This window comes from Stenella coeruleoalba (genome assembly GCF_951394435.1).
Source record: "Stenella coeruleoalba genome assembly, chromosome: 1".
Lineage (NCBI taxonomy): Eukaryota > Metazoa > Chordata > Mammalia > Artiodactyla > Delphinidae > Stenella > Stenella coeruleoalba.
The window spans coordinates 148,395,311-148,410,365 of NC_137169.1; the positions used below are offsets into that span (position 1 = coordinate 148,395,311).

At 42.4% G+C, this 15,055-nt stretch overlaps 1 protein-coding gene across 1 annotated transcript in view; it reads left to right on the forward strand.

The window, feature by feature from the left end:
• Nucleotides 1-132: 132 nt before the first annotated feature.
• Nucleotides 133-15,055, forward strand: part of SMYD3 (SET and MYND domain containing 3) — a 719,303-nt gene continuing 704,380 nt past the window's right edge. Inside the window, exon 1 of the mRNA XM_079902992.1 lies at nt 133-910. Within this exon, the coding sequence (XP_079759118.1) occupies nt 747-910 (164 nt within the window). The 5' untranslated portion in view covers nt 133-746. The remainder of the gene's footprint in view (nt 911-15,055) is intronic.

Genomic DNA, 15,055 nt, shown 5'->3' on the forward strand with positions numbered 1-15,055 from the left:
TAATTATGACATGTCATGAAGTAAAGTATTAGTTATGGAACGTTATGATGTCTGCAACTCAAACGGTTCAACACAACAACTTTCAAGCGGTTCAACAACTTTTTTTTTTTTTCGGTACGCGGGCCTCTCACTTTTGTGGCCTCTCCCGTTGCGGAGCACACGCTCCGGACGCGCAGGCTCAGCGGCCACGGCTTACGGGCCCAGCCGCTCCGCGGCATGTGGGATCCTCCCGGACCGGGGCATGAACCCGTGTCTCCTGCCTCGGCAGGCGGACTCTCAACCACTGCGCCACCAGGGAAGCCCTCAACAACTTTTATAAACACACACACGTACATACACACATACGTACATCCATACTGGGAGAAAATGAGCAGAAACCGCAAAATGGTAAGAATTGTTTGATCTAGGTGGAGGGTATACAGGTGTTCACTGCACTGTGCTCTCAACTTCCCGTCTGCATTAAAATTATCCTAATAAAATGTTGGAGGGGAAAAACACCGCCTCTCCTCGCGGAACCGCCTCGGGTCTGAAAGGTTGGGAGAGCAGGTGGGAAGGCCAGCAACGCCCTCACCCCAACCAGCGGGACCAACCTCGAGACTCCATCTGGGCATGCTCAGAGGCTCCGTCGCGCCCGCCCCGCCCCTCGGGGTACGTGAGCGCAAGGCGCAGGCGCCCGGCTCCCGGCAGCCCGCGAGACGCCAGCTGCGAAACGCGGCGGACGCCTGAGGTGCGGGAGCTCTGCGAGGATGGAGGCGTCGAAGGTGGAAAAGTTCAGCACCGCCGACAGGGGAAACGGGCTGCGTGCGTTGGCGCCACTGCGCCCCGGAGAGCTGCTTTTCCGCTCGGATCCTTTGGCGTACACGGTGTGCAAGGGGAGTCGTGGTGTCGTCTGCGACCGCTGCCTCCTCGGGTACGTACCTCCCTCGCCCACCTGAGTCCAGAGCAGTGAGGGGTCCGGGGTGCTGAGGGCGTGGCGGGGGGGGCAGCCCTCCCCGGGACTCCCCCTGGCTGTGGCTGCACAAGGTCTCGCCGGTGCTGCCCAGATGCCCAGCCCCGCACTTCCCCAGATGAGCGGCTCCCGGGGGCGCCTCGCAGCTGACAGACTCCGCTTGGCCGTCCCCTGGGCTGCCGCGGCGGGGGTTGGAGGGACCCCAGACGCAGCCCCAGCTGGACCCGCTACCACCCCACCCCGCCGTAGTATTAACTGGAGAGAGCCGGTGGGCAGACCTAAGGGGAGACGTTGAGCCGTGGGTAGTTTTGCTGCGGAACAAAAAAGTCTGTGTCTCAGGCGATAAGCTTCATTGGTGCCGTTGTGGAAATCACAGTTGGAGGAGGTGGGGGTGAGTGGGAGAACGGATGGTGTAAGTCAGGCTGACGGCCGAGGCCTCGCCAAGAAAGTGCGGGGCTCGCAGGACGCAGAAGAATCTTGGTGTTCACGGAGCACTTCCTGTGGTCCAGGTTCTGTTTGGCCTGGGGATACAAAGATGAACGGGACGTCCTTAAGAATCCTTAAGGAGCAGATAAGTGAGCGAGATAATTAATTACAGTGTATCAGAAGGGCTGAAATAGAGATGCAGTACTGTGCTGTAGGAGCATAAGTTACTGAGGTTCCATCGTGTGCTTTGCATTTAATGACTGCAGGCAGGTCTAACTCTTAACCACCTATCTAGATGCAAGAATTCATGTGAAAGTAATTTGTAAGCCTGTAAGCACTGGGTCAATGTAAAGTGCTATGGGAGAGCAATTTATGGAAATGTGTAATATGTATGCACAGTCATAGGAATTGTATTCAAGCAACAATTGTTCTTGAGCTCCTATTATATGTCAAGGAGAAGAGCTCTGTTTTAGATGGCTGGGATGATTTTTTTCCATGACTGCTCTTCCAGACCTATTAGTCTGGAATTGGGGTGGATGGAGGTGAGGGGGTAAGTGCAAAGCTCAAATCAGTAGCTTGACCATTAGTATTACTATGTCCTTATTTGGTTCATAATTGAGGAATTTATTCTCATATTTTAAAGTTACTTAATTGTATTTGTTGCTTCCTGAAGTAATGATAACAGCAACAACAAAAAAAATTCTTTGAGGAGTGAACACCTTGAAGCTTTTGTAAACTGTGTGGTTGAAAACAATTCATTCCTTTCAAGAAATGAAATGCTGAAGGCTTCAACATTGAAAGTTGTAGACCTTTGATTCTCATTCAGGCAAATTAGAGAGAAAGCTGGGATGTTCATCCTGTTAAATCCTTTGGAGGTGTTTCTAGAGTTTGACTGTAGCCCAGAACAGAGAACTTGCTTTTTCTTAAGTCTTATAACATTAATTGATGAAGATGTGGATCATCTTGCAGATGAAACCAGACTGCCAAGTTATTTAGTAGTTGGAATAGAAAAGTTTTGGAATGAATACACGATGACAGATTATTAATTGAATTATCAGAGCTGAACTTTAGTTCACATGGAACATGGAATTGTCCACTTTCCAAATAGACTGCACAAACCCAGCCCTTTGTATGTGGCATACTTCTTGATTTACCAATAAAATTCCATTACTGCTATCACTTATTTTTCTTATTAACAAGAACTGTAATGATTTAAACAAGAAAAGGAATTTCATGAAAGAGTTTTGGGGAGTTCTTGGCATCCTTTTAAAGTCTAGAGGAAGCCCAGCTCTGAAAATGGGCAGGAACCAGGGGAGTTCCACAGTCAGAATTGCACTTCAGAAGTAGATGGGGTTGGGACCTGGAGAGTACGTTCCTTCTGACGCTGCCTGGTAATACTGGGTTCTGCAGCATGTGTTGCCAGCACTATGACACTGGACCCTACTGCTGCTGCTATTCTTGCCACCACTGCCGCCGCCACTGCTGCTTGGGAAACTGGTTATTGCTGGAAAGTTGCCAGCTCAGCCATGCTTCTTTGTGATATTAGCTTTCTCTTTCTTTCTTTTTTTTTTTTCTATTTAATTTTTTTGGCTGTGCGGCGAGGCTTGCTGGATCTCAGTTCCCCGACCAGGGACTGAACCTAGGCCGTGGCAGTAAAAGCCCGGAATCCTAACCACTAGGCAACCAGGGAACTCCGGATATTAGCTTCTGATTCAAAGTTCTCAGTGGGTGTCTTGGATTGGTTGAGCTTGGGTCACTGCCTGCCTCCTAGCTACAAGGGAAGTTGAGAAGGTGAGTAGTTGGCCTTCGTGGCTTTTAAGAAAGGAGGTAGGTTCTACTTCCCACCATATGCATATTATAATGGAGAAATCAGCAAACATAAACATAGGAAAGGTAATATCAGTAAATGCCAAGGATCCAAACAAAACAAACTAAAACAAACAAATGGATTTTTTTTTTTTTTTTTTGCGGTACATGGGCCTCTCACTGCTGTGGCCTCTCACAGCTGTGGCCCCTCCCGCTGCGGAGCACAGGCTCCGGACGCCCAGGCCCAGCAGCCATGGCTCACGGGCCCAGCCGCCCTGCAGCAATGTGGGATCCTCCCGGACCGGGGCATGAACCTGCGTCCCCTGCATCGGCAGGCGGACTCTCAACCACTGCGCCACTAGGGAAGCCCTGCACTTAATTTTGGATTGCTAGGACATAGTTCACAGGTGCTGAACTAGTGCTCCTAGTAGTAGGAGCTCTGTTGAACACTTCTGCTTCAGTGGTGGTTGTGTTTCTGAAGTGCTTAGCTGGGAATCACTGCAGCCTGAGGGTAGTGTTAGAGAAATCAAACTTTGGTGCGTTGTCTTATGCAGTTTTCTACCAATATTGAATGCTCATCAATGGGGGGATACAATTCTGTGTTCCTTATCACCTTGTAAGTAAAATTTGTTTCTTATTAGCTGTGAAGTCCTTAAGAGTAGATGTCTTTCAATTTTTGTAAACTCCAGTGCCTGGCATGTAGTAAGCTTTTAATTTGTAGTATGAACATCTCGCAGAATTCTCCTCTAGTTGTTTTTGTCCTTTTGCTGCCTTCCATTTGAATTAAGAAATGGAATGAAAATATTAGTTTGTAACGAATAACAACAGTTCCATGGGAAGTGGGGGGGGGGACCAAAATAGAATAAAAGAACAGGTATTTATTGTAATTACTTCATTACTCTCCAGATCATTTATTGTTATAAGATTCTACCTGATTTCCTTTGGCCTTGGGCTGTTTTGATTAGTGCTTTAGTTCTTGCATATTTATTTTTATTAATAGAGAAACTTAAACCTGCTTTATGACTTCTCTTGCTTTTTTCCTTTCCTTTTCTTTTCCTTTCCTTTCCTTTTTTTTTCATGGATTGGCTCCTGGTATTTTGTGTTGTGAGTGGGAAAGAATGAGGTATATAAATTGGAGAAAGATTAAATGACAATGAAATTGTGACCTGAAATAATTTATATTATCCTTTTTCTTATCCATTTTTAATTTGATGGAGCTGGAGAAGATTGACAAGGATTATTTGTGTCTTCTGTTTGTTTTGGTATATGTAACACATAAAATTCCATTGTAATTATTTTGTTTGTAGGTCTCCCCACTTTAGTGACCTAAGTCTAATCTTTATATCTCTGGGACCTAGTACACAAGTGATTCTAACTGTTGGAGTTGTGAAGGGATAATATTTTGGGGAATTTAAAGTCATTCTTTGTTTTTGGTTTTCTAAAGTTCCAAGTTGCCTGCAGTTTCCATTATCAAGAGCTTCCATGGCAAACTCTAATAATAGTTTCTTCTGCAGGGTAAAGAGGGTATTTCTTCCATCACTAAAGCTGAGTATGAGGCTTAGTGCCTCCCAGGAGGGAGGAGAATGAATTGGAAAGTCCATCTTTTTTCAGCCCTGGTGGCTTATGGGAAGCAGGGGATGGGCGGGGGGGAAATAGATTGTGAGAAACATATGTTCTGACCTTCCTTGTCTGGCCAAAGTTCTGGGGTTGGGGTGAGGGTATTAAATGGGTTGACGGGTCAGTCAAAAGTAGAAGGCCTTAAAAAAAAAAAAAAGTGGAAGACCTTTGGGTCTGCTCCTTATTTGTAAGCTTGAGAGCTGTGTAGGCTGTTGCTGTGCCAACATTGGGGCCTAGGGCATAGCAGTGGTAAGAGAAAGTGGCTGGCTGCATGAGTCTGTGCTGGCAGGGGATTCTGAAGTGCTCTCATATCACTTCAGGGATGTGGACAAGCTTAGAGGCCTGGTGGAACAGCAGGCATCATGACAAAGGGCTGTGTGACTCTAGGTCAGGAACATGGAGACCAGAGGTGGGAGGCAGCATGACGTCCCAAAAGGTGAGATGGCACCAGTCCAGCCATAGGACCTGATCACTGCCTTGCAGCAGAGACCAGTGAGGATCCATAGAGACGTCAAGATCTGAGGTCTTGCCACCGTAAGGATGTCCCATAAGCCCCACTTGGAGAAATATTTACCTGAAAGCGACTGTTGAAACCAGCTCTGGTAAGGAGTTAAACTTAAATGTCTGAATATTAACTGGAAGAGACTGAGATGTTATTTGGCAAATATTACATTTCTGGCTATTTACTAGGGTGAGTGTTCTTGAGGAAGCTTGGATTAATTATAGAAAAAACAGCCCCATGTTCATGAGACAGAGTAGATCAATTATAGGAAATAAAGCAACTACATTTGAGCTACAGTGTGGGTAAATATGATCAGGCAGTAAAGGGCAAAAAAAAGAACCCTGGTGAGATGATGTAATCCGTCTTGGCCAAGGACTGAACCTGGGGTGGAAGCAGGAGGGAATACCTTCTTATACTGGGGTAAGAAGAAGAGGTGCCCGAGAAGGTAACAGCAGTGACTGCAAGGCTTGAGGACAACTAGGGAGGCGGCTGCTGAGTGACAGATTCTCAGAGAGGAGAAGGTGTGAAATATTCTTCTAGGAGAGGAAAGTGAATTGCTTAGGAAAATATAGCGGGGTTGCTGGGAAGTGCTAAGGGTCCACTTAAAACTTTTGTTCATTTATTTACCGTGAGAGCAGTTAGCAGATTAGTGCTCTTTTCTCCCAGTGGTTGGCAGTTTGACTGTGAGAATTGGGCTCACCCAGGGCTGCCTGGTTACCATGATGGGTGGAGAGAGGAAGCAGGAAGCTGAAGTCGTGGGCAAGGAAGAGTGTAATCATGGACCATATTTCTAAGCTAGGGACTGAGGTCATGAGGAAGGTGATGAACAGTGAAATGTGGTGGAAGCAATGGATTAGAGGACCTGATGTGCTCAGAGCGATGGTGGAGCGGTCAGAGGATGGGGTGACTTGACATATATATGCTTTAGAAGTAGTGTGTGATTTGGTACCACGGGGTTTAGGGTATGCAGAAAGTGACTGAGGTAGGGAATAAGAAAAATGTTGGAATGATCAGGAGACTGAGAGGCTGAGGTGTTAGATGAATCTTCTAAATAAGTGAAGTTACCAAGAATGCTAGGCATTGGAAGGAATGGTTTCAACAAAGGCAGAATTCTCATTTTGGCTTCCTGACCCGGGGTTTAAGGGCTGACCAGAAAGAGCCAAGTGGAGACAGGGAGGCACTCACTTCTGTTCAAATAGTGTATAAAAGACATTCTGTGGGTTTACAGCTGGTTTTGTGAAGTATCCCAGCGCCAGGTGCAAGTGAGCTGCTGTAGTGTTGCAGACTCTTCCTGGGGGGATGGGCTTGGAAGATGGAAAGACTAGGAAAATCTTCTCAAGGGAAGGACCTTGAGAGCATTGAAATCAGGGTTTGCACATTCCTGGACAGTGGTTCATGGGCTTACTGGAAGGTCAAGGACTTAGAGTAAAATAAAGTAGAAGGATTGATGAGGTGGGTTGGGAAAGGACTCTTTGGATATGACTTCCATTTTTCTTTTTAAGTGGGAGTTATAATTCCTGTTTCTTTTGCTACTACCTTTTCTTCTGCATGGAAGTTTGGTGAAGGGCTGTATGGCAGAGCCCTGAGCCTGAAAACATTTGGTCCATGTGATTGCCACAGCAGAGGACGTTCTTAATCAGACAGGATGACCTGCTTTGTGGATAGCAGTAAGTTCTCCTTCTTCAGACAGCCTGGTGCTTGTTCAAGGGCTCAAGAACAGAGCAACCATGGGGACAGGGATGGAGGCTGGTGCCTAGAACTCAACAGTGCAGACTTCCTCTCACCATGGCTATTGTGGCTTCTACTGGTACAGAGTGCCCAGTTTGTTAGGGATCCTGAGTTCCCCAAATGGCAGCACATGTTTGGGAACCTGGCCAGCTGGTGTCAGGTTTTTATTTTAGACCCTTTTGTCATGGAGCAATCATTGATTTGTTCTCATTGGAACACTCATTTTTTCCTGCCCTTGGATTTGCCTTTTCTACTTGTGCTGCCATCTCTGAGACCCACTGAAATCTTCTGTGAAGCTGTGCTACTCCTTACAAGGTTGGCTCTGACCTTCACAGAAAGAGAATTGAAGCAGCGGGCTAATACCTATGGTTTGACTTCTCTTGACTTATATGCTGTCATTTGAGGCAGCTGATTTCATACACCGTGGTTCTCAAACTTCAGTCTCAGGACCACTTTACCCTCTTAAGAATTATAGAAAAAGATTTCATAGGAGGGTTTAAAAAAAAAAAGTTATTTAGGGCCCTGCAGGGGTTTAAACAAAACATAACCATGCAAGCAGTGTGGTTATATTTATTGATTTTACTGCTTAAAATATTAAAACTGATAAGTTTTGAAATATACAGTCAGCCCTCCATGGATCAAAAATATTCAGGGGACAGAAGAAGTCCAGAAAGTTCCAAAAAGCAAAACTTGAATTTGCAGTGCAAAGGCAACTATTTACATAGCATTTACCTTTTATTTACAACTATTTACATACATTTACATTGTATTAGGTGTTATAAATAATCTAGAGATGATTTAAAGTATATGAAAGGATGTGTGTAGGTTGTATGTAAATAGTATGCCATTTTACATAAGGGACTTGAGCGTCCGAGGATTTTAGTATTGTGAGGGTCCTGGAACCAATCCACTGCAGATACCAAGGGACGACTGGATTTAAACATAATGAATCATTGCATTTTGACAAGGATTTTAATGACACAGACTGTATTTGCAAAACAAAAGAAAATTTGCTGAGAAAATTCGCTTACTTTCATTTTTGTATGTCTCTCTAATGTCTGGCTTAATAGAACACCCTCAGATTCTCACAACTGCTCCTGCATTTAGTGTATTGTAAAATCACAAGTCATTTAACCTCTAGAAAACTCCACTGTACATTGTGAGAGAAAGAGAATAAAAAGACAAAAAATGTCTTAGTATTATTATGAAAATAGTTTTGACCTCGTGGGCCTCCTGAAAGGGCTTTGGAGTCCTGGGACCCTACTTTGAGAACCACCGTTATAAAAGACTGTACCTGTCTTTTGTGACATTTGGAGAGGCTCAGATTTGTTCTCTAGTGTATGTTGTGAACCATGAACAATATTTGTTCTGGTTTTCTTGTAACCTGCCAGGATATACTGGGATCAGGAACCAAAGTATGGAGTTAGTGCCTCTCTGTTAGTATGACTTGTTCAACGTTTGCTTCCCGTCTTCTAACTCTGGCTGGTTCTGGTCGTTTAAGAGTCAAGGGACTTGCGATGGTGATTAACCTTGATTATTAAGGGAAAGTAAGAGAGCCATTTTCCATTTACTTGTTACCACAGTATATGATGACTGAAAATTATTTTTCAGTAGCTAATATGATTATCACTTACTAAGCAATGACAGGCATGATTTTAAGCGCTTTACCTTAAATAGTACTTCACTTAATTCTCATAATGACTCTAAAGTGTCTATTATGTTCCTTGTAAGCACAGATATGAACTAGAGAGCATTCAGACATTTGTAGAGTGTAAATTGGTATGCTCCTTTGGAGGGCAATTTGGTAGTACCTAGCAAAATTGAGCACTGTGTTTTCTTGACCGTATTTTTGGGATTCTGACAAATGAAAATAACAATGGTTGCACAAGAATACTTAGTATAGCATTTTTGTAATTAAGAAAAAAGGAGAGAGAATTTTAATGTGCATTAATAGGAACTGGTTAAGTTATGGTGCAGCCATATTGTAGAATCCATGTAGCTGTTAAGATTGAAGTGGATCTGTTTCTACAGTGGATGTGGATGGATGTCAGTAACACATTGTTGGGTGAATAAAGTTGTAGAACAATGTGTGTATTTTAAATAAAATTTTTGTGTGCATGTACTTGTGCGTGTAGAAGAGGTCTGGAAGAACACCCCAGAATTCTAATACGGTTACTTTCGGAGGATGGGACTTGGAGGGGGGAAGATATCCTTTTGTACTTTATATATTTTGTATTTTTCAAAGCTTGTATCACTTTTTGTAATTAAAGATTTGAATAAACGTTGAGAAAGTCTTTGTTTCATTTGGAATTGTATAAAAGGGTGGTGCTGCTTGGGATGAAGGTGACTTTGAAATTTTTGCCAGTTTATGTCTGCTTTTTTTTTTCTTTGAGTTGCCAGCTGATTAGACCAAGAGTGAACCTCTTGATAAAACGTGAGCCAGGTGAGCCAGTTTACTGGCTGGCCATTGGCATTAGAATTTGAACTGAGAGAAGTAGAACTTCTCTTCATGGTCCTCATCATAATTCTCCTTGCTCTGACTTTGCTCAGGCCTGGTTATTCAGCTTTCCATGGTGTTTCTGAGATATCACAGTATCCATTATAAACTTTATTCATTTTCCTTGGGTGGGTACATAAGATGACTACATTTCCAAGCCTCCTTGTTAGACTGGGGCTTGTGACTCAGTTTTGGCCAATGGAGTTTGGGCTAGAGGTTGCACAAGCCATTTCCAGGTCTACCATAAAATATCCTGTGCCATGTTCTCTGCTCTCTCTTACCTTATCTTGATGACTGTGGGGGCAGTGAGTTGAGATGGAGAAAACAAGAAGTATGAGTCATGGCATGGAAGAGAGCTGCTCTGGGGAATCACTCTACATGCACCAGATTTAGTAGGAGCTAGAAATAAATCTGTTAAGTCACTTAGAGGAGGCCTTGTTTAACTTTAATGTGCAGAAGAATCACCTGAAGATCTTGTTAAAGTGCAGATTCTGCTTCAGTAAGGTCTGGGTTGCATGTAAGATTCTGCGTTTCTAACAAACTCCTAGGTGATGCTAAAGCTGCTGGTCTGCTGATCACACACGCGTAGCAGAGATTTAAAAGGGTAGATGAAATGACTTATAGCCGAACGTAAGTACTCAGTAAACACTTATCCAGTGGATATTTGAGCATCCTGAATAAGATGAAAAGGAATTCGAGACTATACATACATAATCAGATGTTGAAATGATTCCTAAGTGCATATCTCTTTCATGTATCATGGACTGGAATTTAGTTTTAGTATTATGTGTGCAGAAAGTATGAAACGAGAACCTGGAATTATTTTGAAGATCATTTTGAACATTTACTTATTTTTAAAATTCTATTTATTTATTTATTTATTTTTGGCTGCGTTGGGTCTTCGTTGCTGCACGCGGGCTTTCTCTAGTTGCAGCGAGCTGGGGCTACTCTTCGTTGCGTTGCGCGGGCTTCTCATGGCGGTGGCTTCTCCTGTTGCAGAGTGTAGGCTCTAGGGGCGAGCTTCAGTAGTTACAGCAGACATGTTTTTCTTTTTAACAGAACATTCCTTATTTTAGGTATCACATCTGGAGGTTAACAGGGTCCTTTCATTGATAGTGTTAAACTGATCACTCAGTCAAGCTGTTGTCCTATTTTTGCCACTGTGTATTATTTTTCCCCCCAGCCAGTTTGTGGGGAGACGTTGTAAGATGGAAATATCCTGTTCATTAAAATTTCCCCTGAGATTTATGCATCCATGGGTGACTATTGATTGAATCTTTGGTATAGTAGTTGCAAAATGCTCATTTTTTACCTATAGCACTCCTCCACACTTACCAGTTGACATTCAGTTCAGCATTCCACCATAAGAGCCTGTCCTCCTTCCTTATTAGTTATCTTGTTATTATCAGTATGGACTCAAGTATTTCCATTTTTTCAGTGGTTTAGAATTAATTAGGTACCTAATTGTTTTGGTACTCAAATTGTCCCAGATCTTTTTTTAGTATGAAACCTTTCAAGGTAGATCCTGTGTCCTTGTGATATGCCCCCAAGTTTTCTTTATTCCTCCCTCCCACCCTTCCTTTCTTCCTTCCTTCCTTCTTCTCTTTCTCCCTCCCTCTCTCTTTCTACCTACCCTTCCTTTTCTTTCCTTCTCTTCTCTCCTTTTTTTTTTTCTTTAACACTTCCTTGCTTTCTGGCATAACAGATGTTTTAGACTCATCCTGTACCCATCCTGCCAAAACTCTGGAATCAGTACTTCTCTGAGGATTCCTGGTTTCTTTTAGTGAGAGATAATATTAGAGACCAAGATCTGAGCGCTAGATATGCTCACTGCCCCTGGGATGTTTTTGCTCTTTGACTCTTTCAGAGGACAGAGGAAGTATGCAGGTTCATGCAAATATGCATACATATACACATACGTACACATATTTTAGAAATCATGTACTTTCAATTCCGACTTGTCTCCTCAGGGTTCTTTCTTGCCTTTCCCGGTTCCATAATTGTATATCCTTTCTGGCTCAGTGAGAACTCTGGCCCTCGAAAGCCTCAATGTATTTACTCATTTGTTCAACTCTATATAATATCTAAAATTGTTTCAGAATTGCTTTGCCCACATCATTACCAAAAAGACTCTATTTGAGGGCTTCCCTGGTGGCGCAGTGGTTGAGAGTCCGCCTGCCGACGCAGGGGACACGGGTTCGTGCCCCGGTCCGGGAAGATCCCACATGCCGTGGAGCGTCTGGGCCTGTGAGCCATGGCCGCTGAGCCTGCGCGTCCGGAGCCTTTGCTTCGCAACGGGAGAGGCCACAACAGTGAGAGGCCTGCGTACCACAAAAAAAAAAAAAAAAAAAAAGACCCTATTTGAAACAGTACAGAATTTGTTTACAATTTCCCTTTCCCCTCTACTCTGCCAAAGACTGAGAATATACAGTTAAATACTGTGTTCGTTTTACATTCTTTCTTTTTTTCCCCTTCATTATATTTATTGGTATTTATTAGAAATACAATTGAGTGACTTCCCTGGTGGCGCAGTGGTTATGAATCCGCCTGCCAATGCAGGGGACACGGGTTTGATCCCTAGTCCGGGAAGATCCCACATGCTGCGGAGCAGCTAAGCCCATGTGCCACCACTACTGGGCCTGCATGCCACAACTACTGAAGCCTACATGCCCTAGAGCCCATGCGCCACAACTACTGAGCCCACTCGCTGCAGCTACTAAAGCCCGTGCACCTAGAGCCCGTGCTCTGCAACAAGAGAAGCCACTGCAATGAGAAGCCCGTGCTTGCTGCAACTAGAGAAAGCCCGTGCACACCAACGAAGACCCAACACTGCCAAAAAAATAATTAAAAAAAAAAAAAAGAAATACAATTGAGTTCATTTGTTTCACTTTGCTTTCAGTTTTAGTTTTTCCCCCTCATCCTTTTTGATTTAATTTTATATTTTGAATATATGGAACATCCACATGCTTCTAAAACTCAAACTATGAAAAAGCGAAGTGTTAGCCCCCCTCCCATATTCATACTGTTCCTCCCTGCCACCCCTTGTAGATAAGCAAGTTCATTGTTTTCTGGTTTATCTTCTCTCTGTCTCTCTCTCTTCGGTAAAGAGAAGCAAATATATGTGTTTATTATTTTCCATTCTTACACAAAAGGTAGCATACTTTATTTGCTCTTTTGCACTTGCTTTCTTCACTTAAAAAATCTACTCCATATAGTATTTACAGAGATCTTTCTTATTCTTTTTTATAGCTCCAAAGTACTCGACTTTATGTGTGTACCATAGTTTCTAATTTCCTATGCTTGGACATTTAGGTAATTTCCAGTATTTTGCAATTGTGAATAGTGCTGTAATCAATAACCTTGCGCATAGGTGTTTTTATATTGTTGCCGGTATATACTCAGGGTAAATTCCTAGAAGTGGGATTGTTAGGTGAACGTGTAAATGCCTATGTGTGGGGCGGCACCATTTCACAACTCCACTAGCAACATATCAGTATGAGAGTGCTGGTTTCCCTCAGCTTTGCAGACTCAGTGTACTGTCAACCTTTTGAATTTTTACCAGTCTGATGGGTGAACAGTGGTATCTCAGTATAGTTTTCAGTTTGCATTTAAATTGTATTATCAATAAAGTTAAACATCTTTTCATATGTTTAAAGGCCATGATTATATGAATATCTCTTTGTGAATTGTCTTTATATATCTTTTGCCTGTTTTTCTATAAGACTTTTGTTCTTTCCTTCAGACTTAAAACTTTTTTTGTATATTAGAGATATTAGTCTCATGTTTGAGAAATATTGCAAATATTTTCTTTCTGATTGTCATTTGTGTTTTAACTTTTCTTGTGATAGAGTAATTCACATGTTTTTTTCTAGAATTTGTATACTTTAAATCTTTACATTTAGATCTCTGATTCATTTGCGTTTATTCTTATGTATGGTGTAAGGAATGGATCTAATCTTATCTTTTTCCAAATGGATATCCAGTTGTTCCATTTATTAGGAAGTTTATTTTTGTCCCAATGATTGGCTCCAGTAATCATATTCTAGATCATATACTAATTGGGTCTAACTCTTGACTTTCTACTCTTTTCCATTGGTTTATCTGTCTATTTATGCATAGGTACCACACTGTTTTAATTACAGATAATTTAATTTCTAGGAGTACTCTTATGTCATCTTCAAACACGTAGTTTCTTCTTTTTCAATTTTTATGCCTCTGAGTGTTCTTTCTAGGCTAATTACTTTGAGTAATGCTTCCAGAACAATGTTTAATAGTCGTGAAGATAGTTGGCATTCTTGTGTTGTTCCTGGACATTAGGGTTTCCTTATTAATTAAGGTGCTGGTTTTACGACTCAGGTACATATATTTTATCATGTTAAGGAGGCATCCATTCATTTACATTTTCTCATGAGTTTGTTTATTTATTAACATCTTTATTGGAGTATAATTGCTTTACAGTGTTGTGTTAGTTTCTGCTGTATAACAGAGTGAATCAGCAAAATGCCTACATATATACCCATATGCCCTCCCTCTTCCATGTCCTTCCCACCCTCCTTATCCCAACCCTCTAGGTGGTTGCAAAGCACTGAGCTCATCTCCCTGTGCCATGCAGCAGCTTCCCACTAGCTATCTATTTTACATCTGGTAGTGTATATATGTCAGTGCTACTCTCTTACTTCCTCCCAGCTTACCCTTCCCCCTCCCCGTGTCCTCAAGTCCATGCTCTACATCCGTGTCTTTATTTCTGTCTTGCCCCTAGGTTCATCAGAACCTTTTTTTTAGATTCCATGTATATGTATTAGCATATGATATTTGTTTTACTCTTTCTGACTTCACTCTGTATGACAGACTCTAGGTCCATCCACCTCACTACAAATAACTCAATTTCGTCTTTTTATAGCTGAGTAATATTCCATTGTACATATGTGCCACATCTTCTTTATCCATTCATCTGTCGATGGGCACTTAGGTTGCTTCCATGTCCTGGATATTGTAAATAGAGTTGCAATGAACATTGTGGTACATGACTCTTTTTGAATTATGGTTTTCTCTGTGTATATGCCCAGTAGTGGGATTGCTGGGTCATATGGTAGTTCTATTTGTAGTTTTTTAAGGAACCTCCATACTGTTCTCCATAGTGGCTGTACCAATTTACATTCCCACCAACAGTGCAAGAGGGTTCCCTTTTCTCCACACCCTCTCCAGCATTAATTGTTTGTAGATTTTTTGATGATGGCCATTCTGACTGGTGTGAGGTGATATACCTCACTGTAGTTTTGACTTGTATTTCTCTAATGATTAGTGACGTTGAGCATCCTTTCACGTGTTTGATGGCAATCTGTATATCTTCTTTGGAGAAATGTCTATTTAGGTCTTCTGCCCATTTTTGGATTGGGTTGGTTTTTTTTTTGATGTTGAGCTGCATGAGCTGCTTGTATCTTTTGGAGATTGATCCTTTGTCAGTTGCTTCATTTGCAAATATTTTCTCCCATTCTTAGGGTTGTTTTTTCATCTTTTTTATGGTTTCCTT